At 42.7% G+C, this 27,431-nt stretch overlaps 1 protein-coding gene across 1 annotated transcript; it reads left to right on the forward strand.

The window, feature by feature from the left end:
- The first annotated feature begins 90 nt into the window (after positions 1-90).
- ZMPSTE24 (zinc metallopeptidase STE24) lies at positions 91-27,423 on the forward strand. Its single transcript, XM_075774235.1, has 10 exons — positions 91-625; positions 2,455-2,601; positions 8,241-8,327; positions 9,017-9,133; positions 12,143-12,295; positions 16,299-16,440; positions 17,712-17,872; positions 22,536-22,640; positions 24,525-24,668; positions 25,622-27,423. Exons 1-10 carry the CDS (start codon positions 509-511, stop codon positions 25,844-25,846), a joined length of 1,398 nt encoding a protein of 465 aa, XP_075630350.1. The 5' UTR covers positions 91-508; the 3' UTR covers positions 25,847-27,423.
- The last annotated feature ends 8 nt before the right edge of the window (positions 27,424-27,431 follow it).

Here is a 27,431-nt window from a genome sequence, read left to right on the forward strand (position 1 = left end):
GCAGCTCCTAACAGCTCTCCTCCACCTTATCTAAGTGTCCGCCGGAGCTACCCCGGGGGGGGGGTCTCCTCGCCAGGCTTCCCCTCACACGAGGCCTTCCCAGGAGCAGACTTGGCCCAGTCCTGCGGGCTTCTGACTGGGACGTCAATCGGGGCGGCCACCTTACCTCCTCCCGCCGCTCCCTCGGGACAGGAGCCCGCCCCCCACCCCGCGGCTCCTGAAGGAAGGCCGCCCCAGCCTGCCTGCCCTGCCCTCTCCTCTCCTCTCTGCGGCGGGGCTCCGTGCACCGGCGGAGGAGCCCCGCGGCAGCAGAGGCCAGCTGACAGGGCAGCCCGACACCATCCCATGGCGGCCTGGCCGCTGCCCGTCCCCCACAGCCAGAGCCACCGCCTCCCCGTCCGCCTCCCTTCAGGGCCCGGCCCGGCCCCGCCCTTCCCGCGGCTCCTCCGGGCGCCAGGCGGCGCCGCAGCGCGGGCGGCGGAAGGAAGCGCGGGAGCGGCGCGGAGCCATGGCGCTGCCCGGCGAGGTGTGGGCAGAGCTGCCGGCCGAGAAGCGCATCTTCTGCTCCGTGCTGCTCTTCTCCTGGGCTGTCTACCTCTGGGAGGCTTTTCTGGCGCATCGGCAGGTCGGCGGGGGCTCCGGCGGGGACAGGTGCTATCGGGCCGGGGGCTGTGCCGGGCCCGGCCCGGCCCGGCCTCGCCTCACGTGGGGGGCGGCGGGCTCGGCGCGGAGCGGCGCAGCCCCACGCTGGGGCCGGGGCCGAGCGGCGCGGAGGCCGGCTTAGTCTGTCGGCTGCCTGAGGAGGGTTTGGCCCTGTCTCGGCCGAGACGGCGGGGCAGGGGCGCGGTATCAGCCCTGCTCGCTCGCGACCTGTAGGTGGAAGTGGTTTGCCGCCGGCAGGCTGTGAGGGCGGTCTGACAGGGAAAGGACTTGCTGTGTTCGTCTGCGTACCCCTGACAGGGAAAGGACTTGCTGTGTTCGTCTGCGTACCCCGTGTGGGGGTTCAGAGCCGGATGGCAAAGCTCTCGGCGGCTCTGCCGACCGGGGTCCTGCCCCGCTCTGTGCCTGTGCTCACACTTGCCCTTGCTCTGGAGCACGGCTGATGTGTGGACCGGCCGCACTCCCTCAGATGAACCCTGCTTGTTTTAGCGGGATGGTGGGGATGCTCACTGAGTTCATAGAAGGATCTTCTATGTAAGTACAGTGAAAAGTAAGTACTTACTATGTAAGTACTATGAAAAGTACAGGTGGGGTGGGGTAACCAGCAGCCCAGCACCCACCCAGCAGCTTGGTACTCCTCCCCCAGGACAGGTGAGAGAACGAGAAGAGCAAAAATGAGAAAACTCATGGGTCGAAGTAAAAACAGTTTAATAAGTGAAGGGAAGAGGGGAAGAAAAGCCCATGTGTACTGCAAAGGCAATCTCTCACCACCTCCCACAAGCAGGCCGATGCCTGGCCAGTCTCCAGGTAACAGCCACCTTGGAAGTCAAACCCTCTTCCCTCCTCCCTTCTTCTATCTCTAGTTCAGCTTTTATTGCTGAGTATAACTTTATACAGCATGGAATATCCCTTGGGTCAGCTCAGGTCAGCTGTCCTGGCTGTGTTGCCTTCCAGCCTCTTGTCCACCCCCAGCCTGCTTGCTGGGGAAGAGAGAGAAAGAAAGCCTTGACACTCTCAGGCAGTAGCCAGAACACTGGTGTGTTATCAGCACTGCTTTGGCCACAAATGCAAAGCATACCACTGTGCAGATAGCTATGAAAAAATTAACTCTGTCTGAGCCAGACCCAGCATAGCTGGGAATAATGCTGCTGGGAGGACAGGAAGCGATGCTGTATACTGGTGAACCATTCAATCAGCTAAGCCATCACTGAGACTGCCAGCCCAATACTCCGGTCAGAGGAAGAATGTATTTTGAAGGGGCAAAGGGTAGAAGCTTTTCCTTTGAGAAGGGATAAATATAACAAAACAAGATAAGGCAGTGGATGGAATAAAGATTTCTGGTCTTCAAAAGTTTTAAAGTGTTTTCTCTACTGAAAATGAAATAGCACCTCATTTATGCGGCTGCATCAGATGTGTTTTCTGATGAAGTTGCATGATTTGCATGGGTGGATCTGGTGTTTAATTTCAAACTCTGCTTATTTGTTATTGTGGTGCACTAAGTCATATCCTGTGGAAAAATGAGTTTGTGTCATCTTTATATAGTAACTATATTGGAAATAAATTACTAAGTAGGCAACTCAATTTCTGGTTATAACATATTAATTATGCTTCAGTTTTGTATTTGGAACTTGATAGAAAACATGAATTTAGGAATATTTGTTATTTTGTGAGTTTGCTTTTTTATAAACTTTCTGGGGTAATCCCTTGGGATCATATTATGTGTTACTTTTAAATCTTATTTATCTCCTTAAAAATATTGGATGTAGACTTGAAGTTTCTTTTTCAATTTTTCAGAGACGGGTGTATAGAACAACAACACATGTACCATGGGAATTAGGACAGATCATGGATTCAGAAACATTCGAAAAATCTCGTCTCTATCAGCTGGACAAAAGTACTTTCAGCTTTTGGTCAGGCCTGTACTCAGAGGTTGAGGGCACTGTAAGTACCTGAGCTGATCTAGCATTCATATGATTCTTTTCGTGTACTTAAACTGTGAAATACTTTGATTCTTACTGATCCTGTGCAGCTGCACTGTTGGCATTCTGACATCTTATGTCAAAACCTGAAATTTTAAAGGTCTAGGATTCTTGTTTGTGGCTGTATTTGCCATATAAAAAGAGGAATTATTCAGACAGCACATAACTTCTCTATGCAGTGCTGAGTCATACTGCACAACTACAACTCATATTATTATGTTTTAGTGGCACAGCTGACCTATTATTGTTTCCACTGCCAAATAATTAAGCAACATTAGAATTATTTTAAATTGTTACAAATACAGACCTTTTCCTGTGTTTGGAGGGATGCAACTACTTTCATTTTTAGATAAAATTTAAGTAGAAGGTAGAAAGAAAAGACTGTGAGAACAGGAGGAGTACCAATGGATACTTCTTAAGTATAAGAACAATTACACTGGGCAATTAATGTTCGCATATATGAAAAAACAGAGTCATTGAGTTAGAACAGAGTATTTACATGTGTGATCTACAGTCTTAAGAGAAACCTTTTCTGACTTAATGCTGAAATGCACCACTCATCAGCAGCACAACTGGGTCATAAAGGAATCCTGAAATGCCTGGCATTGCAAAATATAATTAGAGTATGATCTACTACATGATGAACTTAAGGAAGCAAAAAGGTCAATTATAAAATATAATGAAAATAATAGTGTAAGTCGTGTAACCGCACAACTATGGTGCGAAACCAGTACTTAAGAATTGTGACCCCTCTTAAATTTTGCATTTCCTGATCTCTTTTGTGCAGCCTAACCTGTACATTGTTTCATTTTGTATGAACTTCTAAAAATGTTATACATGTCAGTATAGCTGATACTCTTCCTGTAGGGATTTTTGATACAGTAAGTAGAACTCAAGACAATTTTCACGTGAATTTGAAAAGCTTCTGTGGTTTTGACTGGCTTTAGAGGCAGTATTTCATTTGAAAAATGAAGCTATCCTCCAACAGTGGATTAGAAGACAGAGCAAGATGGTACAACCTAGCAAGTGCAACAAAACAAAAGGTTCTGAAGCTTTATCTTGATTTCAAGAGCTTTAGCCAAAACAACTTCCCTTGTTTTTAAGGAAAATATATGTATACAATATTGGAATGAACCTCTTTTGCCACTGAATTTGGTACCCTGCTAAACAGAGAGCCATATCAGGAGTCTGTGCATATCTTTACCCAGACCAACTATTGTTAAGGTCCCCCACAACATTCTAGCTGCTAAATTGGAGAGATATGGGTTTGACAGATGGACTGCAAGATGGATAAAGAACTGGCTGGCTGGCTGCATCCAAAGAGTTATAGCCAATGGCTCAATGTTCAAGTGGAAACCAGTGGTGTCCCTCGAGGGTCCATGCTGGCATGAATACTATTTAATATCTTGATCAACAACATAGCCAGTGGGCCTGAATGCACTCTAAGCAAGTTTGCCGATGACATCAAGCTGTGTGGTGCAGTTGATACACAAGAGGGAAGGGATGCCATCCAGGGTGATCTCAACAGGCTTGAGGAGTGGGCCTGTGCAAACCTCATGAAGTTCAACAAGGCCAAGTGCAAGATCCTGCAGCTTGTTTGGGGCAGTCCCCAGTATCAGTACAAACTGGGGGATGAATTGATTGAGAGCAGCCCTGTGGAGAAGGACTTAGGGGTACTGGTGGATGAAAAATTGGATATGAGCCATCAATGTGCGCTTGCAGCCCAGAAAGCCCATATGCTGGGTTGCATTACCAGAAGTATGGCCAGCACATCGAGGGAGGGGATTCTGCCCCTCTACTCTGCTCTCGTAAGACCCCACCTGGAGTACTGCATCCACCTCTGGGGTCCCCAGGACAAGAAGGACATGGACCTGTCAGAGCAGGTCTGGAAGAGGCCACAAAAATGGTCAGTGGGCTGGAGCAGCTGTCTAGAGAAGACAGGCTGAGAGAGTTGGGGTTGTTCAGCCTGGAGAAGAAAAGGCTCCAGGGAGACCTTCTTGTGGCCTTTCAATACTTAAAGGAGGTTTATAAAAAAGATGGAGAGAGACTGTTTACCAAGGCCTGTAGTGACAGGACAAGGGGCAATGGTTTCAAACTGAAAGAGGGTAGGTTTAGATTAGACATAAGGAAAAAATTTTTTGTGGTGAGGCACTGGCATAGGTTGCCCAGAGAAGTTGTGGATGCCCTATCATTGGAAGTGTTCAAGGCCAGGTTGGATGGGGCTTTGGGCAACCTGGTCTAGTGAAAGATGTCCCTGCTCTTGGCAGGGGGGGGTTGGACCAGATGATCTTTAAGGTCCCTTCCAACGCAATCCATTCTGTGATTGTGCCGGTGTAGGAAAAGCACAGCCTTTGCTTTCTCTCATGACCTTTTCTTTCTATTCTGTCTCTGTTTCTGTAATAACAGGTCCACAATGATTTTGGCAGCTGATGGATCTGTTAAATTACTGCATCCAGTTGTCTTCCACAGCTGAGGCACAAAACCCAAAGTATGCTGGTGCTTCCTAAGCAGCAGTCAAAACCAGTTACTAAGTCAGGCGTCTTAGCTTATATGTTGTTCCACTGTTTCAACTGTGGTGGTGATAGACAGCTGGGAAGCTGCTGCTGCTGTTATCAAGTTGGTTGCAGCGCTCTGCTTTTTGTGTTGCAGTGACACTGATGAACATAAGCCAAGGAAAAAACATGGAATATGTGTGTTAAAGCTCGCAGTTAATTAATTGAGCGCTCGTCTCAGAGCAGTCAGCTGAGATACAATATGCCCATATTCTACTAGTATCATCAGTTGTTTTCATCTTCTGAACAAGAAGTTAGTGTTCCTACTTGGACTTGATGGGTTGTGGTCTTGCGATTCTGTATCCCAGAACTTCATGACTTTGGGATTGGGAGTGAGCTGTCCCAGGAGGGTTGCTATTGGACCTGCAAGCTCTTAGATGTCCAAGCTTTGACTGCATTCACAGATTTACTACAGAGGTTGCAGAGCTTTGTGGAAGCAAGGTAACACTTGCAAGTCCAGTGGCTCCTACATCTCGTTTCTTCATTATGACTCCGTTAATAGAAGTTTTATTTAGCTAGAGCTAAATAATCTACAATCATATAGTATCACTGATACCCAGTCACCCCTGCAGCAGAGTTTCTTCATTGAGTTCAGTAGATTGTTTTACATCTCTTGGTGCTGGGCATTGGCCGGGCACTTCCTTCTTTGCAGCATTGCCATGGACTTTTGAAAAGCTGCCATTTGTAGGATTTCCTTAATGAATTTTATGTTAAAGTCACAAAATTTGTGTTTGTGGTTGAGCACTCAGGTCCCATTTGGAGTGATGTAAGGCAAGTATATCATGGTCAGCTGTGAGCTTTGGAAGATCTCCACAGCTGGTCCTCTCTGCTGCCCTTGTGTTTAGAATTCCTGTCTTTTAAAATTGTGTTCGTTGTTAACACACTTCTTATCTTCCCTTTTGTTCCTGCAACGGGAAAGTTACACTTGAATGGAAATTCCACCTCCAACCACCCCAATCCATTGTCATCCCAGGGCAAGAGGTTTTCTTGGAAAATTGAGAGTTGGAAAACATCCTTATGGTGCCTTTATTTGGTATGTTTAAAAGATCAGAAAAAAACCCTAGGTAGTAGCATTTTCCCACCTGCACTAACTGGTCTAAAAAAATAGACAATCTTGGAGGCATATAAAGCTGCTTCGGGTCGGTAATGTCCACCTTAATGCTTGTAAGATAATACAAGCTTGAAATAAAGTTCAGAGCTGAATTAGCAGCTGGGAGCACTTTGAGTGATAAAGCAGTCATTACCTTTGCAGTATTCCAAATGGGATAGACAATGAGGGTGATTGTTTTTTGAGACAATAGCTTGTGAAACATTGAGAACTTCCAGCTGTTTACCGTGGACTTAGCAGAGACACTGAGTATCCAGCTCACTCTGATCTTCTTCTGTCTGCTGCTTCTAACACCTCTAGACTTGATTATGCATCTTCTTAAATTGTACTGAAGTCTGCTGGCTTCACTTCAGACTTAAAGAAAAGGTTCTGTTTCCAAAAAAACCTGCCTGCTTGTTCCACTTGCTGTGATCAACCTAATAATAAAAAGACATAATGTACAAACCTTTTCCTACATACCATTTCTCTGTCATGGCTGCAGCATATTTCCTAACAGGGAAAATACCTCTGGTCTGAAGGCTGCGGCAATGGTATGGTTGTAACTCAGGCCATTATTGCTCATTAGATTTCAAACAGCTACTTCATGCATTCCTCATTCCTGAGGCGAATTCTGTGAAATTCAAAAAGGCTCAGTGCTGGATCCTGCACTTGGGTCACAACAACTCCAGGCAAGGCTACAGGCTTGGGGAAGAGCGGCTGGAAAGCTGCCTGGTGGAAAATGACCTGGGGGTGTTGGTTGACAGTCGCCTGAATACGAGGTGGCCAAGAAGGCCAACAGAAATGGTGTGGCCAGCACAACTGAGGAAGTGATCGTCCCCCTGTGCTCTTTGCAATGGTGAGACCACGCTTTGAATACTGTGTTCAGTTTTGGGCCCCTCACTATAAGAAGGACACTGAGGTGCTGGAGCGTGTCCAAAGAAGAGAAATGAAGCTGGTGAAGGGTCTAGAGAATAAGTGTTATGAGGAGCAGCTGAGGGAACTGAAGTTGTTCCTGGTTCTCTAGCCTGGAGAAAAGGAGGCTGAGGGGAGACCATATCAGTCTCTACAACTACCTGAAAGGAGGGTGTAGCCAGGTGTGTGTTGGGGGTCTCTTTTTCCCAAGTAACAAGTGATAGGACAAGAGGAAATGGCCTCAAGTTGTGCCAGGGGAGGTTTAGATTGGATTCTTCACCAAAAGAGCTATCAAGCATTGGAACAGGCTGCTCAGGGAAGTGGTTAAGTTGTCATTGCTGGAGGTGTTGAAAGACATGTAGATGTGGCGCTTATGGACATGATTTAGTGGTGGACTGGATAGCGTTAAGATAACACTTGGACTTGATGATCTTAAAGGTCTTTTCCAATCTTAATGATTCTATGATTCTATTCTACAATTAAGCTGATACCCCTGATGTGTAAGGTACACGCAGGTTCTTGTCTACATGTATGTGATGATGAGTTATTGCTCCTTTCTGTGATGTTGAGCTGCGTCTTCCCGTTTCTCAGAATCTGTCCTGGGATTATCAGATTCCAGCAGAGCTAAACTGAGGTGGCCGCTACTGTCTGGGTTTGCCACTTCCTTAGAGCATAAACTGCATCATTTATTGGCTTTGGGAACTGCCTGGACTTCAAATAGGCTGTTGTGGCCAAAGTCGATGAAATTGGATGGCAGTGTCGCAACATTTTGCTTTTAGTAGGTAGAAGTATGATTCATTAACTTAGCAAGTTAATTGAAGGGGAGATGCTGTGTTAGACCTGCTCGCTACTCCTGTAAAGTGAAAATGAACCACTGCCAAATATTCCAGGCTTTCTTTATGCACTGCTAAGATCAGAGAGGGACAAAAAGTCTAATTCTAAAACTTTTCTCATTCACCCTTAAAAGGTCCTTGTCATGCTGAAATTTTAGTAGAATAAGATGACAATCTGTTTCATATTGCCTCTGTGGTATGTGTTTTTGTTTTCAAGATGATTCTTCTCTGTGGAGGAATTCCTTTTCTCTGGAATGTGTCTGGTCAGATCTCTGGTCGTGCTGGGTTTGGACCAGAATATGAGGTAAGCAGTCTTCAAATTTTAGTGAAAACTTCTGGTCCACGACCTGTACTATTACAAAAATTTTTATTTTTAAGCTTGCATTTACTTAAAGTGGGTTTTAGCTACAGGTACAATGTAGTAAAAATAACAGATATTTTCTGGTGAACAATTGTGAATCATTGGATTAGGTGAGTCTGAGAACTGATAACAGTATGTGACTTTTAAATTAGTTTACTAATTAAAATAGCCTTGTATGTTAAAAATACACAAGTGTCAAAGCTACTTGAGTCAAAGGAGGTGGTGGGTTGGGGTTTTGGGGGCTTTTTGTTTGGGTGTTGTCTTTTTACTAATCCTAGTTATGATCTTCCTGCACAGTAAAAGGGTAAGAAATTTGAGGCTACTGCTTACGTTGTCTTTGTGCTGTGCTGAAGCAACTATGCAAATTCTTGTCCCAAATCCTTAGCTTTTATTTAAATCTGTTTCAACAGTATATTTTTTTTCTGTCTTTAACGTAGTAAGCTATTCCAGTGATCAGTAATCTAATCATCACAAACATGTTATTTTTGTGAATTTATCTAGCTTCATCACTGACATAAAATCCATTTTTAACACCTGGAATATTAATTTTAGTACAAGTCAGTAAATATCAGTTTGGGTTTTGTTGGTTGTTTTTTTTGTTTGTTTGTTTTTGGTGTTTTGGTTTTTTTTAGATTGTTCAGTCATTGGTATTTCTGCTGCTTGCAACACTCTTCAGTGCAGTGACTGGTCTCCCATGGAGTTTATATAACACATTCGTCATAGAAGAGAAACATGGCTTCAATCAACAGGTATTGTGGCTAGCACTTATACTGACCTAACTTCTTCAGTAGGTTTTGGTTGGTTAGATGAACTGGTATGTCCATATCTGTGCCAAAGATCATTAGTTTTAGGAACATTTCTACTTGCACTGCATAAAAATAAGACCAATGACAGTTTGTGACTGTTGCAGAAGTACCCATGCTGCACCACAGTGTCTCTGCATGAGCCTGTGCCTCTAAGCAAAGAGAAATGTGTATTCTAGAAGTAGAATAAAGAACATTTCATATATCAGCTGTTCATTTTTGGACTAGTCTTTGCCCTTCATATGCCCTTCCTGAAAAGTCTGGATCACTGCTTTACAGGGGCACTGAACAGATAAAACCAAGAAATTTCTTTTGTCCTCATTTTGTTTTGCTTATTGTTTTCTTGTATCAGCCTTTACTAAATTAGATAATTCAGCTCTTCATTTGTACTTCTGTAGTACAAATGAAAAAAATTAAAAAGCCCTGGCTTTTTTAATTTCTCTCACCAACTTAGTTTAAGCTGTTTCATTATCAGTTTCTCTGGAGATCAGATTTTCTTTTTGGGAGGAACTTCAATCTGGGACACATCATTAGCGATTTCATGCCAGAGCATAAGATTTCTTTTGTGCTTTTGGACCCAGATGGTGTTGTCTACAGTACTTTCTGTTCCAAGTCTACAAGGCCGCACCTTGAGTACTGTGTTCAGTTTTGGGCCCCTCACTACAAGAAGGACACTGAGGTGCTGGAGTGTGTCCAGAGAATGGCAATGAAGCTGGTGAAGGGTCTAGAGCACAAGTCCTGTGAGAGGCAGCTGAGGGAACTGGGCTTTTTTAGTCTGGAGAAAAGGAGGCTGAGGGGAGTCCTTATCACTCTCTACAACTACCTGAAAGGAGGTTGTAGCCAGGTGGGTGTTGGTCTCTTTTCCCAAGTAACAAGTGATAGAATGAGAGGAAATGGCCTCAAGTTGTGCCAGGGGAGGTTTAGATTGGAGATTAGGAAAAACTTCTTCGCTGAAAGGGTTGTCAATCACTGGACCAGGCTGCCCAGGGAAGTGGTTGAGTCACCATTCCTGGAGGTACTGAAAAGACGTGTAGATGTGGCGCTTAGGGACATAGTTTAGTGGTGTACTTGGCAGTGCTGGGTTAACGGTTGGACTTGATGATCTTAAAGGTCTTTTCCAACCTAAATGATTCTATGATTTCATATTTCCAGAGCATGAGTCAAGCAATCTTTTCATCTATTTGATGTATTCTGTTTGTTCTCTGGCTATCACTTCAGTTCTGTAGTCTTCAAAAATTGTAAGGGCTGGCAAAGTCCTAATTCTTGCAACGTGCTTATGCCCTGGCCTAACCTAGACATCCTTTTGGCATTTAGAATCCTTAAATACGCATGAAAAGCCATCTTACACTGTCGTCGCTCATGTCAGTCCTGAGTAGTCACATCAGGCCTGCACTTTGATTGTTTCTCCTACCTTAGTGAGGAGTAAGTTCCATCTTGGTGTCAGATCTGCAAGCCCTTTATGTCCAGGACACAAAAGTCCAAAGACTGTCAGTATTGGGACTTGTAAAGCACTAGAATTAGAGCAAACTGGCAGACTGGGTGGAAAGCTTGACTTGATCAGGCCCTACCTCTGTGCAGAAGAAGCAGAGGGTCAAATACTGAACTTAGCAGCATGGGCTTCTTTAAAACTGTCTTGAGAGCTTGCAGAATCCATGTGGTTTCTTTGAATGCTTTGGTAAGGAGGATTCTGGACATATCCTTTGAACATTTTCTTCTTGGAGCTGTGCTCTCTGGGTACTTCATTGTTGTCAGTGCAAGCATTGTGCCTAATCAAATGAGAAAAGGAAAGATTGGCACTGATAGCTGTGGGCATTGTTAAGTGCTTGACTGAGCGACCTGTATGATGTCTTTTACAAGGGGGTTTTTTCACTGCAGTGGTCTTCATGCCAGGAACTGAAGGCTGAGTCCAGCTCCAATCCAATTTGAGATATCAGATGTCTTACAAACACACTCAAATCTTCGTCTTCCATTTCAGACTGATGGGCTAGGTCCTTTGAATGAGCCAAATTCACGCTTGGTACCAGTCCAGACTTTGAAATTTCTAGCAATGATTCTCAAATGATCTTCAGATAGACTCTTTCATCCATGGCAGTGGCTTGCTGAAAATGAGGATTTTTTTCTCTAGACAAGTTCCATATCTTTAACGTAGTGTGGGCTTTTTAATACAACCTTATTGGGAATGATCTTTACATAATAACCCCTTTACTTTTGTGCCTTGCAGATAGCTGTTAAGTACTGAGGTAGCAATTCCCAAAAGAGCTAGTTGGGTGTCTAATCATGTTGCAGAGTCACTAGATCAGATTCATTCAGGTAGAGGTCTTTGAAATTTCTATTACTTCTATTAAAGTTATGCTGATTTTAAAACCTGAGACAGCTACATGAGTAAGTAGCTGTATGTCAGTGGAAGCTTGGAGTAAAATGCCTAATGTGTATCTAAAAATCTTTAATGGGACTTCTATATATTTCCAGTTAAGACAGTCAGCTTAGTGGTAACTCAAATTTAAGATGAATGAAGGCAACTGTTCAAAGACAAAATATTTTACAGTAGCTATGTTACTTTCAGAGTTTCCTATTCTCTAAAAATCCCGTAATGTCTACAGTATAGATTGGTAACAGAATTAAGGCACAGATAAGCTTAAATTTTTCTTTCCTCCTTTAATGAAGTATATATGTGCAACACAAAATAAGGGTTTGGGTCTGATCTTACTAAGGAAGAGTGCTTCTGCATGGATTCGGAGTTTTTGTGGATGTAAAGAGCCACAGCTACCAGGAGAGGAGGTGAAAAGGTTCTTCCACCTTTTCTTAACTGACTCTGATTGCCTTATCACATTGGTATTGCTGTTTAGCGATTTGTCTTTTTTTGTTTCTGTGCATCCACTGAAGGGATCAGTTCATTAATCACTGTGGCACATCAATATTTACATTGAAAATATCACTGATATGCTTTCTTTACAGACGCTGGGATTTTTTTTTAAGGATGCTATCAAGAAGTTTATCGTGACTCAATGTATTCTGTTGCCAGTGACGTCCCTTCTGCTTTACATTATTAAAATAGGGGGAGACTACTTCTTCATCTATGCCTGGCTCTTCACATTAGTTGTTTCCTTGGTGAGTATGAGAATATGGGTTTCTTCCAAATGCTAGCTTACTTGCATGGCTCAGTGTGCTGAGGTATGAAAACATAACTGAAAGGAAATGGAGAAAAATCTCCTGGGAATTTTAGTGTCTACAAACTTTAACAGTGTGTCTTCCTACTTACTCAGGAATAATAGCTCATACTAATTGTCCACATTAATGTGATATCTTATATGTTGTCTATTTAATATCGGAGTATCTTCATCAATTGAAAAATAAGCATTCAAAAAGCTTTAGACTAGACACTGGAAATACAGCACTATGTGGTGATAGGTTTTCCTTTTTTCTTAAATATAGAAAGGGCACAAGGACAACTGCCAGCAGTTTGGCAAGATAAGGCAGAATGTGCTTTGGTCAGTAATGTTTCCATTGAGCTTTTCTTACAGGTTGTCAAGCACCAATTTTCAATTGCATTGCTTTGTACTGAGATGAGTAGCAAATTTCCATTTTGGGTTCTGCTTATATAGCTGCTTTTATACACTGAATTAATTGGTAACTGACATTTTTAGGGCTTATATTAAAAGGCTCTTTTTGTGTACATCGTAGGGATTTGATGTTTTCTATCGTTACTATAAGCTCCAATGTCTGTATTTTTAATTTCTATTTCAACATAGTGCTCTACTGTCTTTTTGCTCAATATACTAATTATTGCTCATCCAAGGAAGAAATTACAGAAATACTGTTGTATATATTAATTCAATTATGGATTAAAAGAGCACCTTAGCAAGTAAAAGAACTATTACATTACAGTAATGTAGTAAAGCCTGCCATGTTAGCAATGGGTCAATAAATCCCTAATTCTTGTGACAAGTTCAGACTTTCTGGTTGAACTTCAGTGCATTAGCAAGAATGTTTTTAGGAATACCTGGGGTAGGAAATCATGATTGTTTTCTTTCTTGAGCTTCCCTTTCATGACTTAAGTAAATGTTGCTTTTTATTTTTTTCTTTTCCTTCTCTCCACTGCTTCTAGATTCAGATCACTTTTATAGCTTTCTTGGACTTTGAATTTGTCAGCTTCCTTTCTAAAGCACAGGCATTGGCTGGCTACATTTGTACAAAAACATGATCGTAATGCTACATGGGAGGTCACTGCAATTAATGCAGGAAAATCTGATGCAGCTATGGGTTATGTTTCTCAGACACAGCAACATAGAAATTTAAATCATGACTGCGAAGTCTTTTCATAATCCTGTTTTTATGGGATACAGATCTTATCTGAATTGTATTTGTTGCTTACTTGAATTTTTGCTTCATTGATGCCTAACATGTAACTGAAGTAAAACTTGTGTGAATTAGTGAATTTCTGTATAACCACTAATTCTGGCGTAATGCAGTTACTAGCAATGTGTTTCTGAGGAATTTGATGACAATAGTATAGTGGCAGAGGTGCCCCACTTATGTGGTAAGTCTAGCATACAATTATTTTGAGTTTTCAAGCTTTTTTTGTTTATTGGCTTAATTTTATTTATACTTTTATATAAATAAAATATATATTTTATATTGTATTTATAATTTGTACAGTGTTTCCTGTTGTTTTGTTGTGCTGGCTCCTGCTCTCTGTAGTTCAGATGTCCTTATGCTCTGATATCTTCCCTTTTTTTTCCCCTCTGAATGTATTCTGAAAAGTCATAGTGTTAGATCTCAGAAATGTCAGTTCACATGCATTGAAATGACTGTTACAGAAAGATTTGTGCAGAATCTGATAAGTACTGCTTAAGGAAATGTTCTTTTTCTTTCAAGCTTTGATCAGCAGTATACTCTTAAATCACAATTCAGCATTTGAGCTACTGCTCTGTCAACTTGAGTGAAACAGTCCATACTTGCAGATTAGTCTAGTGTAGCCTTATTATTTGCAAAATCGGGGCGATATTAGTTCCTTATGTGATATCCAGTTCATATTTTAAGTCTTTAGTCTTAAAGGCTTTAAAGACTTGCTTTTTCAAAGAAGGATTAAGCTGAAATTTAAAAAAAACCTGGTAGTTTCAAGACTGAGAGAAGATACAGGATTTTCTGAAATGGCCTGCCCTCATTTATACACCAAAAGTGAAAAATTTTTTTCCTTAGCTTCCTTTATACCGGTCATTGACTGCTTTTATTCTTGCCATCTTTTCTTTAAAACATATATAGTAAAACATGTTGCATGATCTCATATGAGCACTTTCTGAATGTCCATTTTATAGTCTTTATCAAGCAAGTTTAGTAGAAAGAAGAGATGTAGGTGAGTAGTACCCGACACTAAATTTAAAGGTGGGAACCAGAACGTATTCAGCTGATACCACCTTTCTTTCTCTGTCTCTTTCATATCATAAACTAGTATTTTATTTTTGCTTTGCCTGCCCCTTCTAATTGAGCTGTCCATGTAGATTTTTTTCCTAAACAAGGGTTGGCCTATGTTTTACACAACAAAAACTAGAAAATAAAATGTGTTGTGTCAGAGCTACAGACTTCTGTACTGGATCTGTACTGAAAGATTATGTGACAAGACATAATAATAGCAAAAAAAGAGTGGCACTCTCCTTCCCCCCCCCCCCTTTTTTTTTTTCCCCTGAGGATTAAGTCCATGTCCAGACAACTGGTGATTTTTTCAGGTGTCTTGGAATGTCACTGCAGCTTTACTGGGTATTGATCATGGTTTGAGGCCTTAAGGCGTAGGTTTGAACAGTCTTTGACATGCAAAGTAACCTTAAGAGATGTTAGATTTACCCTTTAGAGTTCTCTTTAGGGAAAAATTCCACATTCCATAACTCTGTCTTCATAGTTACAGTGGCATCCTTTTACCAGTCTGTTATGCCTGCTGATACCAAGGGATTACACAAAGATCAGAGATAAAAACTTAAAATTAGTCCACACATACTACATGGTCTGAGACACTTGTCTGGACTGAAACAGCTGATTTCTGCTCTATAAAATACCCTTCTACACTTGCTGTAAAATATCTGCAGAGGTTTAAACCCTTGTCTTAACAGTTACAGTAACGAAAATAAATTTTATTTTCTAGTGGTGTTTCATATTGATGTCTTCACTTGCTATGACTTTGGAAAAGTCAGTTTCCCTAGTTTTAGATTTCATTGGACTTTTTCAACAGTGCAGATACAAAAGTCAAGGTACTTGTTTACAGTGGGAAAAAAGCTGTCAAGATAACTTCGAAGTTAATGTTGATGTCCATTTGCATCTCATGTCCTGTTCCTTTTTTGCTAACTAGAACTTAAATTTTTTTCCAGTCCTTTTCTTTAGTATAAATAAATAAAAATTACTTAGCGAAGGTCCAGAGTGTGAGGGAAGGGCATTCAGCTTTCCTGCCCATCGCGGTGTTATTCCAGTCCTGGCTTTCTCATCTGGGCTGCCAGTTTGAAGAGATGCAGGTGCATTGTAGGTTTTTTTGGGACATGGCTGTTAATTGTTGTGGACCAGATGCATCGGGCAGTTTGTTAGCCCTGCATACAACTGGGAGAAGGGGAAGAAAATAGGGGACATGAAATTTCTTACTTATTTTAGACCATGGCTTTGCAAGTTAGCAGGAATTTGAAGAAGCGGGACTATCTCCTGGTTCAGTCGGCTCTGCTGCTGAAAACTTCAGAGCTTTCCAGTATCAGGGAAGTGGGTGAAAGTGATGGCCTGTCACTGATAAGACCACTCTCCCAGCTATTGTAGTGGCTTTGTGTTTTGCAGTTTGATGAACTGTCAGAGCAAAAGCACTGTTTACACTAATTCTGCTGAGGACTGTAGATTGTAGATTAACCTGCACCCAGCCCTATCTTGCTGTTGCCCATCTGACTGTCAACAGACTAAGTAGTTGTCTTTGTAGATAGGATGACCCATAGAGAGCCTTGCTATAGATCACACTTCATACAGGACTCTTCTTTATCAAGTGTTTTTTTCTGAAATTGTGCCCTCTTTTTGTACTTACTCGTGCTCCACCTTTAGTACTGAACACACATTTGTATGCCATGTGTTTAATAGCCATATGTGTTTGCAGGTGCTTGTTACAATCTATGCGGATTATATCGCACCTTTGTTTGATAAATTCATTCCACTTCCTGAGGGAGAGCTCAAGCAACAAATTGAAACAATGGCAAAGAGCATTGACTTCCCATTGACTAAGGTGTATGTTGTTGAAGGTGAGATTTTTTTAAATAAAAAGACTGTTGTTTTGAATTTATGTATTTTTAGCTTTGATTGTGGATGCTGTAGTAGGGCAGTTGCTTATATTCCTCAGCTATTGTAATACTTGTCAATGGCTGTACCATTTTCCTTTTTTTGCCCTGAAGTCAGAAAAGTAAAGCTGAAAGTACAGCCTTAACTCGGGATCTTGTTGGAAGCATTGCCTTGGCTCTGTGGAATATAAATACATAGCACAGTCAGAAACAGAAGCAGCAATCAAGATTCCAATTTTAGAACTTTAAACCAGAGGGGAAAGGTATTTTATCTCTTTTCTAATAGCAGTTCAGCCATTAATTGTCTCAAAATCATTGGAGAAACAGTTGAAAAAGTTATGAAAAGTAAAAACACCTGTTATTTCCTTCTTGGAGTGTTCACATGGACGGTTTCTTATGGTATGGCTGGATGGACTCATACCTTCTACTTGAGACTGTTATTTTTTTCACTTTGTAGTAATGAATTTCTCATCCTCTCTTCTTAGGTCATGGAATATAACATGGAGCATGCCAGCTGCCATGTCACTTCCTCTCCACTTCCATGTTCATGGAGCACATTACTGTTTGACATTTCCGCTGTTACTCATTTTGCTCCCTTCTGAACTTGATTTCAGGGACTTTCCCAGATTTTGTTTTTGTTTTCTGCCCTACCTGTGAGGATCAGAGGTGTTTTTATTGCCTTGCTGAAAGCAGTATGAGGTGGCATAAAGAGCTGGAATGGTAGAATTTTGCTGTAAGAGAGGGTGATGATATCTGTAATTCATCTCTTCATCTTCTCCTTATCTGTTTCTAATATCTTAATCCTTAACTGTTTCGAATCGTATTTGTTGGTATATTGAAAGAATTCTAAATGTATTCGTCTCAAGTCCTTTGCCAGGAAGGCAGCACATGTTCTGTGCAGATTGCTGTTTGTACTCTGAACCTGAAATTGCAATAGAAATTGCTTTTCTTCTGGATATTAGATCTCCACGTGACTGCTGTTATGATTTTAGTGATTTTAGTGAGTACATGTTACATGAAAAAAATTATCTATTGGAGTCAGTAAATTAGATCATCATTACTTAGATAGTTTTAAAATATGCTTCAACCTGCAAACTCATTTGCTTGAGTTTGTCTTCTGTTCATTTGGGAACTTTGAGAATTCCTTCAGAAGAATCTGTTCTATGTAATATTGTGTAGTCTTTAGTGATGGGATTATTCAGATCATGGTCTTTAATGTAAATTTTCCCCATCAGGTTCTAAGCGTTCATCTCATAGCAATGCTTATTTCTATGGATTCTTCAAGAATAAGCGGATAGTACTCTTTGACACGCTCCTGGAGGATTATTCTGCATTGAACAAAGAGCCAGCAGAAGGAGAAGATGGTGAGAATGAGGAGACAAAGTCTAAAACCAAAGTGAGTTCATCTTTGTTTTTCATCATGTTATTTCTTGGTGAGATAGAATCCTAGAACGTTTGGGTTGGAAGGGACCTTAAAGCCCATCCAGTTCCAACCCCCTGCTATAAGCAGGGACAGCCTCCACTAGCCCAGGTTGCCCAAAGCCCCATCCAGCCTGGCCTTGAACACTGCCAGGGATGGGGCCTCCACAACCTCTGGGCAACCTTTTCCAGGGCCTCACCACCTTCACAGGGAAGAATTTCTTCCTAACATCTAATCTAAATCTACCCTCCTTCAGCTTAAGGCCATTCCCCCTCGTCCCCCGCGTCACAATGTTTACATGCCCTTGTAAAGAGTCCCTCTCCAGCTTTCCTGTAGGCCCCTTTAAGGTACTGGAAGGTGCTGTAAGGTCCTCCTGGAGCCTTCTCTTCTCCACGCTGAACAACCCCAACTCTCTCAGCCTGTCCTCATAGCAGAGCTGCTCCAGCCCTCTGATCATTTTCATGGCCTCCTCTGGACTCTCTCCAACAGCTCCATGTCTTTCTTGTCCTGGGGACCGCAGAGCTGGATGCAGTACTGCAGGTGGGGTCTCATGACAGCAGGAATAGAGGGGCAGAATCCCCTCCCTTGACCTGCTGGTCACGCTGCTGGGGATGCAGCCCAGGATATGGTTGGCTTTTTGGGCTGCAAGCGCACACTGCTGGCTCATGTTGAGCTTCTCATCAATCAATACCCCTAAGTCCTTCTCAGGTCTACTCTCAATCCATTCTCCGCCCAGCCTGTAGATGTGTTTGGGATTGCGCTGACCCACGTGCAGGACCTTGCCCTTGGCCTTGTTGAACTTCATGCAGTTTGCACAGGCCCACCTCTCCAGCCTGTCAAGGTCCCTCTGGATGGCATCCCTTCCTTCCAGCACGATGATCGCACCACACACCTTGGTGTCGTCGGCAAACTTGCTGAGGGTGCACTCGATCCCACTGTCCACATCACTGACAAAGATGTTAAACGGTGCTGGTCCAATACCGACCACTGAGGAACGCCACTCGTCACTGTTCTCCACTTGGACGTCGAGCTGTTGACTACAATTCTTTGAGTGTGACCATCCAGCCAATTCCTTATCCACCAAGTGGTGCATTTGTCAAATCCATGTCGCTAAACTGGAGAGACAAGGATGTCAAATGCTTTGCAGAAGTCCAGATCGATGACGTCTGTCACACTTCCCTTATCTACTAACGCTGTAACCCTGTCATAGAAGGCGGCCACCAAATTTGTCAGGCACCATTTGCCCTTAGTGAAGCCATGTTGGCTGTCACCAATCACCTCCTCATTTTCCATGTGCCTGAGCATAGTTTCCAGGAGGATCTGCTCCATGATCTTGCTGGGCACAGAGGTGAGACTGACCAGCCTGTAGCTCCCTGGGTCTTCCTCGTGTCCCTTTTTAAAAACGGGGGTTATGTTTCCCCTTTTCCAGTCAGTGGGAACTTCACCAGACTGCCACGACTTCTCAAATACGATGGAGAGTGGCTTAGCCACTTCATCCGCCAGTTCCCTCAGGACCCACGGATGCAGCTGATCAGGTCCCATGGACTTGTACACCTTCAGGTTCCTTAGATGGTCTGGAACCTCATCTTCTCCTACAGTGGGTGGTTCTTTGTTCTCCCAGTCCCTGCCTTTGCCTTCTGCGGCTTGGGTGATGTGGCTGGAGCCCCTGCCAGTGAAGACTGAGGCAAAAAAGTCGTGGAGTACCTCAGCCTTCTCCATATCCCGGGTAACCAAATCTCCCATATCGTTCTGGAGGGGGCCCACATTTTCCCTACTCTTCCTTTTATCGCTGACGTACCTAGAGAAGCTTTTCTTGTTGCTCTTGACATCCCTGGCCACATTTAATTCTGTCAGGACTTCAGCTCTCCTAACCTGATCCCTGGCTGCTTGGACAGTTTCTCTGTATTCCTCCCACACTACCTGCCCTTGCTTCCACCCTCTCTCTGTAGGCTTCCTTTTTTTGTTTGACCTTGTCCAGGAGCTCCTTGTTCATCCATGCAAGCCTCGGGGCATTTCTGCCTGACTTCCTCTTTGTTGGGATGTATTGCTCCTGAGCTTGGAGGAGGCGATCCTTGAATTCTAGCCAGCTATCTTGGGCCCCTCCTCCCTCCAGGGCTCTGTCCCATGGAACTCTACCAAGCAGATGCCTGAAGAGGCCAAAGTCTGCTCTCCTGAAGCCCAGGGTAGTGAGCTTGCTGTGCGCCCTCCTCGCTGCCCTGAGGATCTTGAACTCCACCATTTCACGGTCCTTGCAGCCAAGGCTGCCCTTGAGCTTCACCTTCCCCACCAGACCCTCCCAGTTGGTGAGAACAAGGTCCAGCACGGCACCTCTCCTTGTTGGCTCCTCTTTCACTTGGAGAAGGAAGTTATGATCAATGCCTTCCAGGAACCTCCTGGATTGCTTGTGCCCTGCTGTGTTGCCCCTCCAACAGAAATCGGGGTGGCTGAATTCGCCCATGAGGACCAGGGCTTGTGAACGTGAGGCTACTCCTGTCTGTCTACAGAGGGCCTCATCCGCTCGGTCTCCCTGGTCAGGTGGCCTGTAGCAGACCCCTGCTATCGTGTTCCCTGTCCCTGCGCTCCCTTTAATCCTGACCCATAAGCGCTCGGTTGGATTCTCACCCATTCCCAGGTGGAGCTCCATGAACTCCAGCTTGTTATTGACATAGGGGGCAACACCCCTCCTCATCTCCCCTGCCTGTCCTTCCTAAAAAGTCTGTAGCCTTCCACCCCAGCGCTCCAGTCATACGAGCCATCCCACCACGTCTCCGTAATGCCAATGGGATCATAGCCCTGCAGGCATGCACACATCTCTAACTCCTCTTGTTTATTCCTCATGTTAAGTGCATTTGCATAGAGGCATTTAAGTTGCCCCCCATGAAGCTGACTGGCTGGCTGGAGTGGCTGGAATTCCTTTGAGGTACTTTACCTGTGTTTCCCTGATGGTTCCTTTTACCTCAAGAGCCCCTGGCTCATCTCTGTAAGACTTCAAGTGTGCTGGAGTGTATCCAGTGCAAGGCCCCTTGCTGGCACCCCATCCCTCTGTCCTTGGCATCTCATCCCACAGTTTGTTACAGGCAAGCCTGATATTATCCCCCTGCCCCTTCAAGCCTAGTTTAAAGCTCTGTCAATGAGCCCTGCTAGCTCCTCGGCAAAGACCCTTTTTCCCCTTTGAGAAAGGTGAATCCCGTCTGATGCCAGCATGACTGGTGCTGTATAGGCCATCCCATTATCAAAAACCCCAAAACTGTGGCGGTGACATCAACCAAGATATTCCCGTGTGTTTTCTTAATGTATTTTAAAGGTCCTGACTGAGATACTAAAACCCCAAACCTAAGGATTTCAACACTAATTGGAATTTCTGAGGCTGTGTGAGTGGTGCAGATAGCACCAAAGAGACTGTAGAAATCCACAATCTCTATAAAAATACGTTGGTTCCCTGCATGTAAAAAAATAGGCCTTCCTTGTAATTGTTTGAATAAGGGACTCATTCAGGGTCATGTTCCTTCTCTTGAGACTGCCACACAGAAGCTTCCCTTTGAAGGAAATGCTTCTATCAGTGTGTCATTTGCGTGCCTTTTACTACATGTAAGAATTTTGGTGCAAGAGGCATGCAGGTGTGCAATGCACGTACAGATTCCACATGTGCATCCTCTCCTGCCCTGGTCAAGAACAGGATGATGGCCTTTCATTGTCCTTCTCATTGACGTGGAGCTGCACATCAAGAGTCTGCTGTAACAGTTTTTGTTGCTTCAGGAGAGTGTAGAGATGGTTAAAACTAATGGAATACTTTCTGAAGAGCCTGGAGGAGTAATTCTGAGAAGAAAGAATTGCCTCACGCAGCTTAGGGTTAGGCCAACATATAGATTGTTGTCCAGTCCAGCTTCTGTTTCTTGTAACTGTGTTGGTGGTAGAATTCTCTCCGTCCATGGTTTGGTATGGCATACTGCAGAAGTCAGTCATGAGAGCAGGGGATTTTGAGCTCACCTGCTATAGTCACAATGAGAATAATTTGTTCCATTTCAACAGATTCTTCAGCTATGTTCTCAGGTACACAAGCACACATACTTGCTTCTTACTTGCTAATGTACCTTTGAAGGTACAGATGTCCATCTCTCCTAATGATAGCTTTAAGGCATGCGACATTTGTTGCAGGGAACAGGGACGTTGTCATTTGTTTTTAAAGGAACAATAGTGGAGGGAGGCTACACGTTGAGTGTTGAAGGAAGTAGGGAGAGGACTTTGCTCTCAATTCTCTGTTGAAAGTCTGTAGCTCTGAATGTCTGCTTTCGTTGTAACACCTCTTCTTAAGTAAATAACCAGGATGAGATCAAGGGATGGTAGGAGAGAGTTTGGAAGGCAAATCTTCCAGCGTTCCTCCAGGTTTGCATAGGCATGTCTGCATACATAGAAATAAGGTAGAATATGGTAGAAATCTTGTTGAACTTAAAAGTTTATTTTTTTTGTAAGTACCTTATTGAAAAAAGGCTCAATAAGAAATTATGTATGTGTATTTGCTGGTAGAAGGGAATGGCCTGATCTAGGGACACTTAAGTGACTGAGGAAAAAACTAAGTAAGAAATTTATTCAGTTGTATTTAGTCATACCTGATATTACTTCTGCTTTGTTATTCCCTCAGAATAAGAAACAAGGATGTAAAAATGAAGAAGTTCTGGCTGTACTTGGTCATGAATTGGGTCACTGGAAACTAGGTCACACTGTCAAAAATATTATCATCAGCCAGGTAAGTTATGATAAAGTGGTGGATTTCCTACAGCATTCTGTAATTTTTGCCATTTCCAAATGCCTGCTTCCAGATCTGTAACTGTACATTCGCACAATATACTTATGCTCTGCAACAGAAAGTTGTTTTGTTTTTTTTTCTTTGCCCTATCTACAGTGAACGTGCACTAGCCTTTCTGTCCCCTCCTTCCTCCATCTGGTTGGTAGAAAGTGTCTAAGAAAGCATGTCTGCTGCCATTTTAATCTATCTCAGTAGCCTTCTGAAGTTGGGACACTTTTTTTCTTGCTCTGTAACACTTCTTCCTTGTCTGTTTGAATCTCAGGGCCTTCTCTGGAGGTCTATTTCCATCCCTGTGGTAGGGATAGGATTGGAGGTATCCTGTCTCCCTGCCTGCATTTTTTTAGGTGTTTGTCATTATCTCTGAGAAAGCTCTGTGTCTGAGAGTTTCTATCAGTCTTGTTCCTAGGAGGGCTGAGAAGGAATGTGATTGAGGATTATGAAATCTGACACAGGAGGACATTCTATTTTATATTGTATTCCATACCTTGTGCATTCGTTATTGGTAAATAACGTTATTGTGCCATTCTTGGTGCATGCCCAAATGGGGATGAACATTGGGCAATCTTTAGAGATTGCTTCAATCTTGCCTTTAAAAGGAGCCCAATGGTATGTTTACTCATGGATATTCCTCTGGACATTGCACAATACAAGGGAATTCCTCCCCCAAACCTCTTTCTTCAAATTCTTCTATTTGCAAAGCACAGCTATGTTACCTTCTGTTAAAATACTATCAGCAGTCTACTATATGCTTTGGTGTGTAGATCTATCTTGTTCCAGGTATCCTTCACCCTTCTTTTCTCCAAGTTCCCAGCCTTTTTATTTTTGTTTCTCTTAGCTGCCTTCCTATGTACCTTCCGTAACTCCATTATGTATTTCTTGAGATGTGTGCACCATTCCAGGAATGCCGTTCTGTTCTTTTTCTAAGGCTATTCACAAGCTTTTCAGGCTGTAACCACCACTATCAAGCTCCTGTTTAAGAAAATCTCTATCTTTCTGTTTCCACACTGGCTTTTTCTTATCCATGCAACTGAAAACTTCAGTGTGGTCCTTCTTGCTTTCTGCTTTAAGGCAATTACTTTCCAACTTCTGACATCAGCGTTGATCCCTACTAACTAGCAACTATTACGATTCTTTTGCCACTCTGCTAACTCATGTAACTTTTGTCTTTGGATCCGCTTTTTAGATACTATTATTTTGCTGCAATAGGTAGATTTTATCTTCACTTCCAGAACACAAATTCTTCTGCAATGTCTTCTACTTTTTCTGTTGATTGTTTGTTGTCACAGCCATCCCTCTTTTTTTCTGTCCTGTGTGTTTCAATAACAAACAATGTTCTGGGACCTTCCACATTAATCTAAAAAGACTAAACAGCCACTTGAATGGATTGAAAAGGTATTAATCGCCTTCTCTGGAAAACTTGGTAAGGCATGGTCCTGCCTCTTGCCTCTGAAAAGCCAGGCAAGCACAGTGGAAGCGTAGACTGTTTCCAGGAATAGAAGTATGACATAGCACAGACACATTTTGTTTGGTTTTAAACTTTTTGAAACTTACGCTTAATTCCAAGGAGGTGGATTCTACCCTGTACTCCGTCCTCATTTATCTTGCCTTCTTGCATTTTCATCTTCCTTCACTAAGACTTTTTTTAGCTCACTGACAGATAATAAGTGTTTCTTTACTGTATGCATTTACAGAAAGCATGTAAAGGCCAGCTATTTTGGGTTTTTTTCAGTGGCATTTTTTTGCAAATCTGTTATATGAATAGGCCATGTTTTAGACATAGATGAAAAACTCGTCTTAATCAAGAGTGTTGTTTCCTTTCTCTAGATGAATTCCTTCCTCTGCTTCTTCTTGTTTGCTGTGTTAATTGGTCGAAAAGAACTCTTTGCTGCATTTGGTTTCTATGACACCCAGCCTACGCTGATAGGCTTGATGATTATTTTCCAGTTCATTTTTTCACCTTACAATGAGGTAAATTGTTTTCAAGACATAGATGCTGAAGTATTTTCCTATTATAATAATGATTTTTATTTTGACTAGGGGGGAAAGTTTGAAGTTTCTAGGGGCTCTTGTCTGGTATCTCATTTTAATAAATAGGCTTAGTGCTCTGTTGGGTAGGACTCCCTGTGTTGCAGTGTGCCCAGGTGGCCAAGAAGGCAAACAGCATCCTGGCTTGTATCAGGAATAGTGTGGCCAGCAGGAGTAGGGGTGTGATTGTGCCCCTGTGCTCAGCTCTGGTGAGGCTGTACCTCAAGTGCTGTGTTCACTTTTGGGCCCCTCACTACAAGAAGGACATTGAGGTGCTGGACATTGAGGTGCTGGAGTATGTCCAGAGAAGGGCAATGAAGCTGGTCAAGGGACTGGAGCACAAGTCTTATGAGGAGCGGCTGAGGGAACTGGGGTTGTTTAGTCTGGAGAAAAGGAGGCTGAGGGAAGACCTTATTGCTCTCTACAACTACCTCAAAGGAGGTTGTACTGAGGTGAGTGATGGTCTCTTCTCCCAAGTAACTAGCGAAAGGACAAGAGGAAATGGTCTCAAGTTGTGCCAGGGGAGGTTTAGATTGGAGATTCGGAGAAATTTCTTCATCAAAAGGATGGTCAAGCATTGGAATAGACTGCCCAGAGAGGTGGTGGAGTCACCATGGAGGTGTTCAAAAAACGTGTAGACACGGCACATCGGGGCATGGTTTAGTAGACATGGTGGTGTTGGGTCGACGGTTGGACTTGATTATCTTAGAGGTCTTCTCCAACCTTAAAGATTCTATGATTCTAAGTGTGGCCTGGATAAACCTTAGTGAGATCGTTCTACAGCCAGAGTGATGTGTGGGATGTGGGAAGAAAGATACAGTAGTATTTACTGATACTGTAAGGAACTTGCAGATAGCTGAATTTTAAAATAATTTTTAATGTATTTCTCTCCACAGGTTCTCTCATTTTGTTTGACTGTATTAAGCCGACGATTTGAGTTTCAAGCAGATGCATTTGCCAAGGAACTTGGGAAGGCTAAAGACCTATATTCTGCTTTGATCAAGCTAAACAAAGATAATTTAGGATTCCCTGTTTCTGACTGGATCTTTTCAATGTGGCATTACTCCCATCCGCCTCTTTTAGAAAGACTTCAGGCCTTGAAAGATGCAAAGCAAGAGTGACAGGAATCGTTGTTGGTTCAGAGACAGTGCTTCCATCTCAGAAGCAGAGTTCAGAGCTGCTTTTTAATTTCTTTTTTAAAATGGATAATGCCAATTAAGTGCAGTGTTAACAGCACCACAGATCTGAGAATCCTGAAACAGGTATTAAATTATAAATGACTCTTTAAAACAAAAACAAAACTGTGGAATTTAATTTAGAAAAAATACTGAGTGAAGACCTTCCCCCCCACACACACACACTGGCTTTTATCTCCATATCATAGTATAGACTTGTAAAGGGAGGAAAACAAAGCTTCAAAGCACCTTTTTCTTCAGTTTGTGTATGCTTTTGATCCTTTTCCCATTCTCAGTGTTCTGTGAACCCTCCCAGTCTCAACCCTCCTCACAGTGAAGAGGGTTTGCGTGACTTGTTTTCTTATATAATAGTATTTATACTTGCCAGTCACTGTTTTGTGTGTTAAAAAACTGAATGCAAGTACAGGCCTTTCTCCTGGATTTGTGTCTGTCATAATTGAAAATGCTACTTAATAAAACCACCTTTCTCTGAAGTGTGGGAAGAAGGATGAATTACAGCTGAGGAAGTGGACCATGGCTTCCTTGAAAATGAGCACTCGGTATTTAGTAGTATTATAATAGCATTAGGCTCCTCCTCCACTGTGCTGCTGGGGGTGTGGAAGGATGTTACAGAGAATCAGAACAGGACCCACATATTAGAGAAAGTTGCTAAGTCTCTGTTCTTCTCCCTTTTGCCTGTGAGTGGAATGGTTAACAGCTTTTCCACACCTCAGTTCCTCCATTTCTGTTGTCCTTTGCCTAAATATTTTGTTTATATGGAAGTGTCCAGTTGCTCAGACAGTGCATCAGAACCAAACTTCCATTCTGAGGGGGTTTGTCCTCCACTCCATGGAGGGTTTTCCATTAATGTGAATCCAGGTGAACTAGAAGTGCTGAAATACTTCAAAAATATTCCTCATGGTTGTTCTGATGTGATTAGCCCGAGACAGTCTGTTCATACAGGTTAGTGAAGGACAAACTGAATAATTGTGGAAATGGCTTCTGCATTGATTAGCTCACACTTTTCTGATAAAAGGTGGAATTAATTTTACTTTTGTTGAAATAAAGACAAAAGTTAAATATAAGTTTGTATGTGCCATACAAGTGTTTTGGACCAGACTGAATGCACATACTTCATATAAAAATCAGATTTTATATCTGCAGTAAATTAAAAAGTTCTGTCTAGCTCTACTGAGAGAGAAGTCGTTGAAGCAAATTCTCATTGTTTCAGATGTCAGGGTATTCTCAGAGACTTTACTGTTAGCTTAAATTTGCTTTTCTTATCCTAGGGAAAAATGCCTTATTAGATGATGGGCATGATGATGTCTCAGGTGCAACAAGATACAAGAAGTTGCTGGAAGCCCTTTGTATGCCTTACTCTAATTGTGTTTATACCCTAGCGAATATGAAGCTAAACTATAGATACGGACTTAGGAGACAGTTTTACAAATATGGGGAGCCTATATTTGTCATGTTAACTGCATTTAATAAATGGCCCTTAAAAATGAAAGGATTAACTCGAATCTGTCAT

The sequence above is a fragment of the Balearica regulorum genome, chromosome 22 (assembly GCF_011004875.1).
Source record: "Balearica regulorum gibbericeps isolate bBalReg1 chromosome 22, bBalReg1.pri, whole genome shotgun sequence".
Classification (NCBI taxonomy): Eukaryota; Metazoa; Chordata; class Aves; order Gruiformes; family Gruidae; genus Balearica; species Balearica regulorum.

Coding starts and splice junctions, on each gene's coding strand:
- ZMPSTE24 (XM_075774235.1), top strand. CDS start 509: ATGGCGCTGCCCGGCGAGGTGTGGGCAGAGCTGCCGGCCGAGAAGCGC. Junction 2,602..8,240: donor ACTCAGAGGTTGAGGGCACT/GTAAGTACCTGA, acceptor TTTGTTTTCAAG/ATGATTCTTCTCTGTGGAGG. Junction 17,873..22,535: donor AGACAAAGTCTAAAACCAAA/GTGAGTTCATCT, acceptor TTATTCCCTCAG/AATAAGAAACAAGGATGTAA.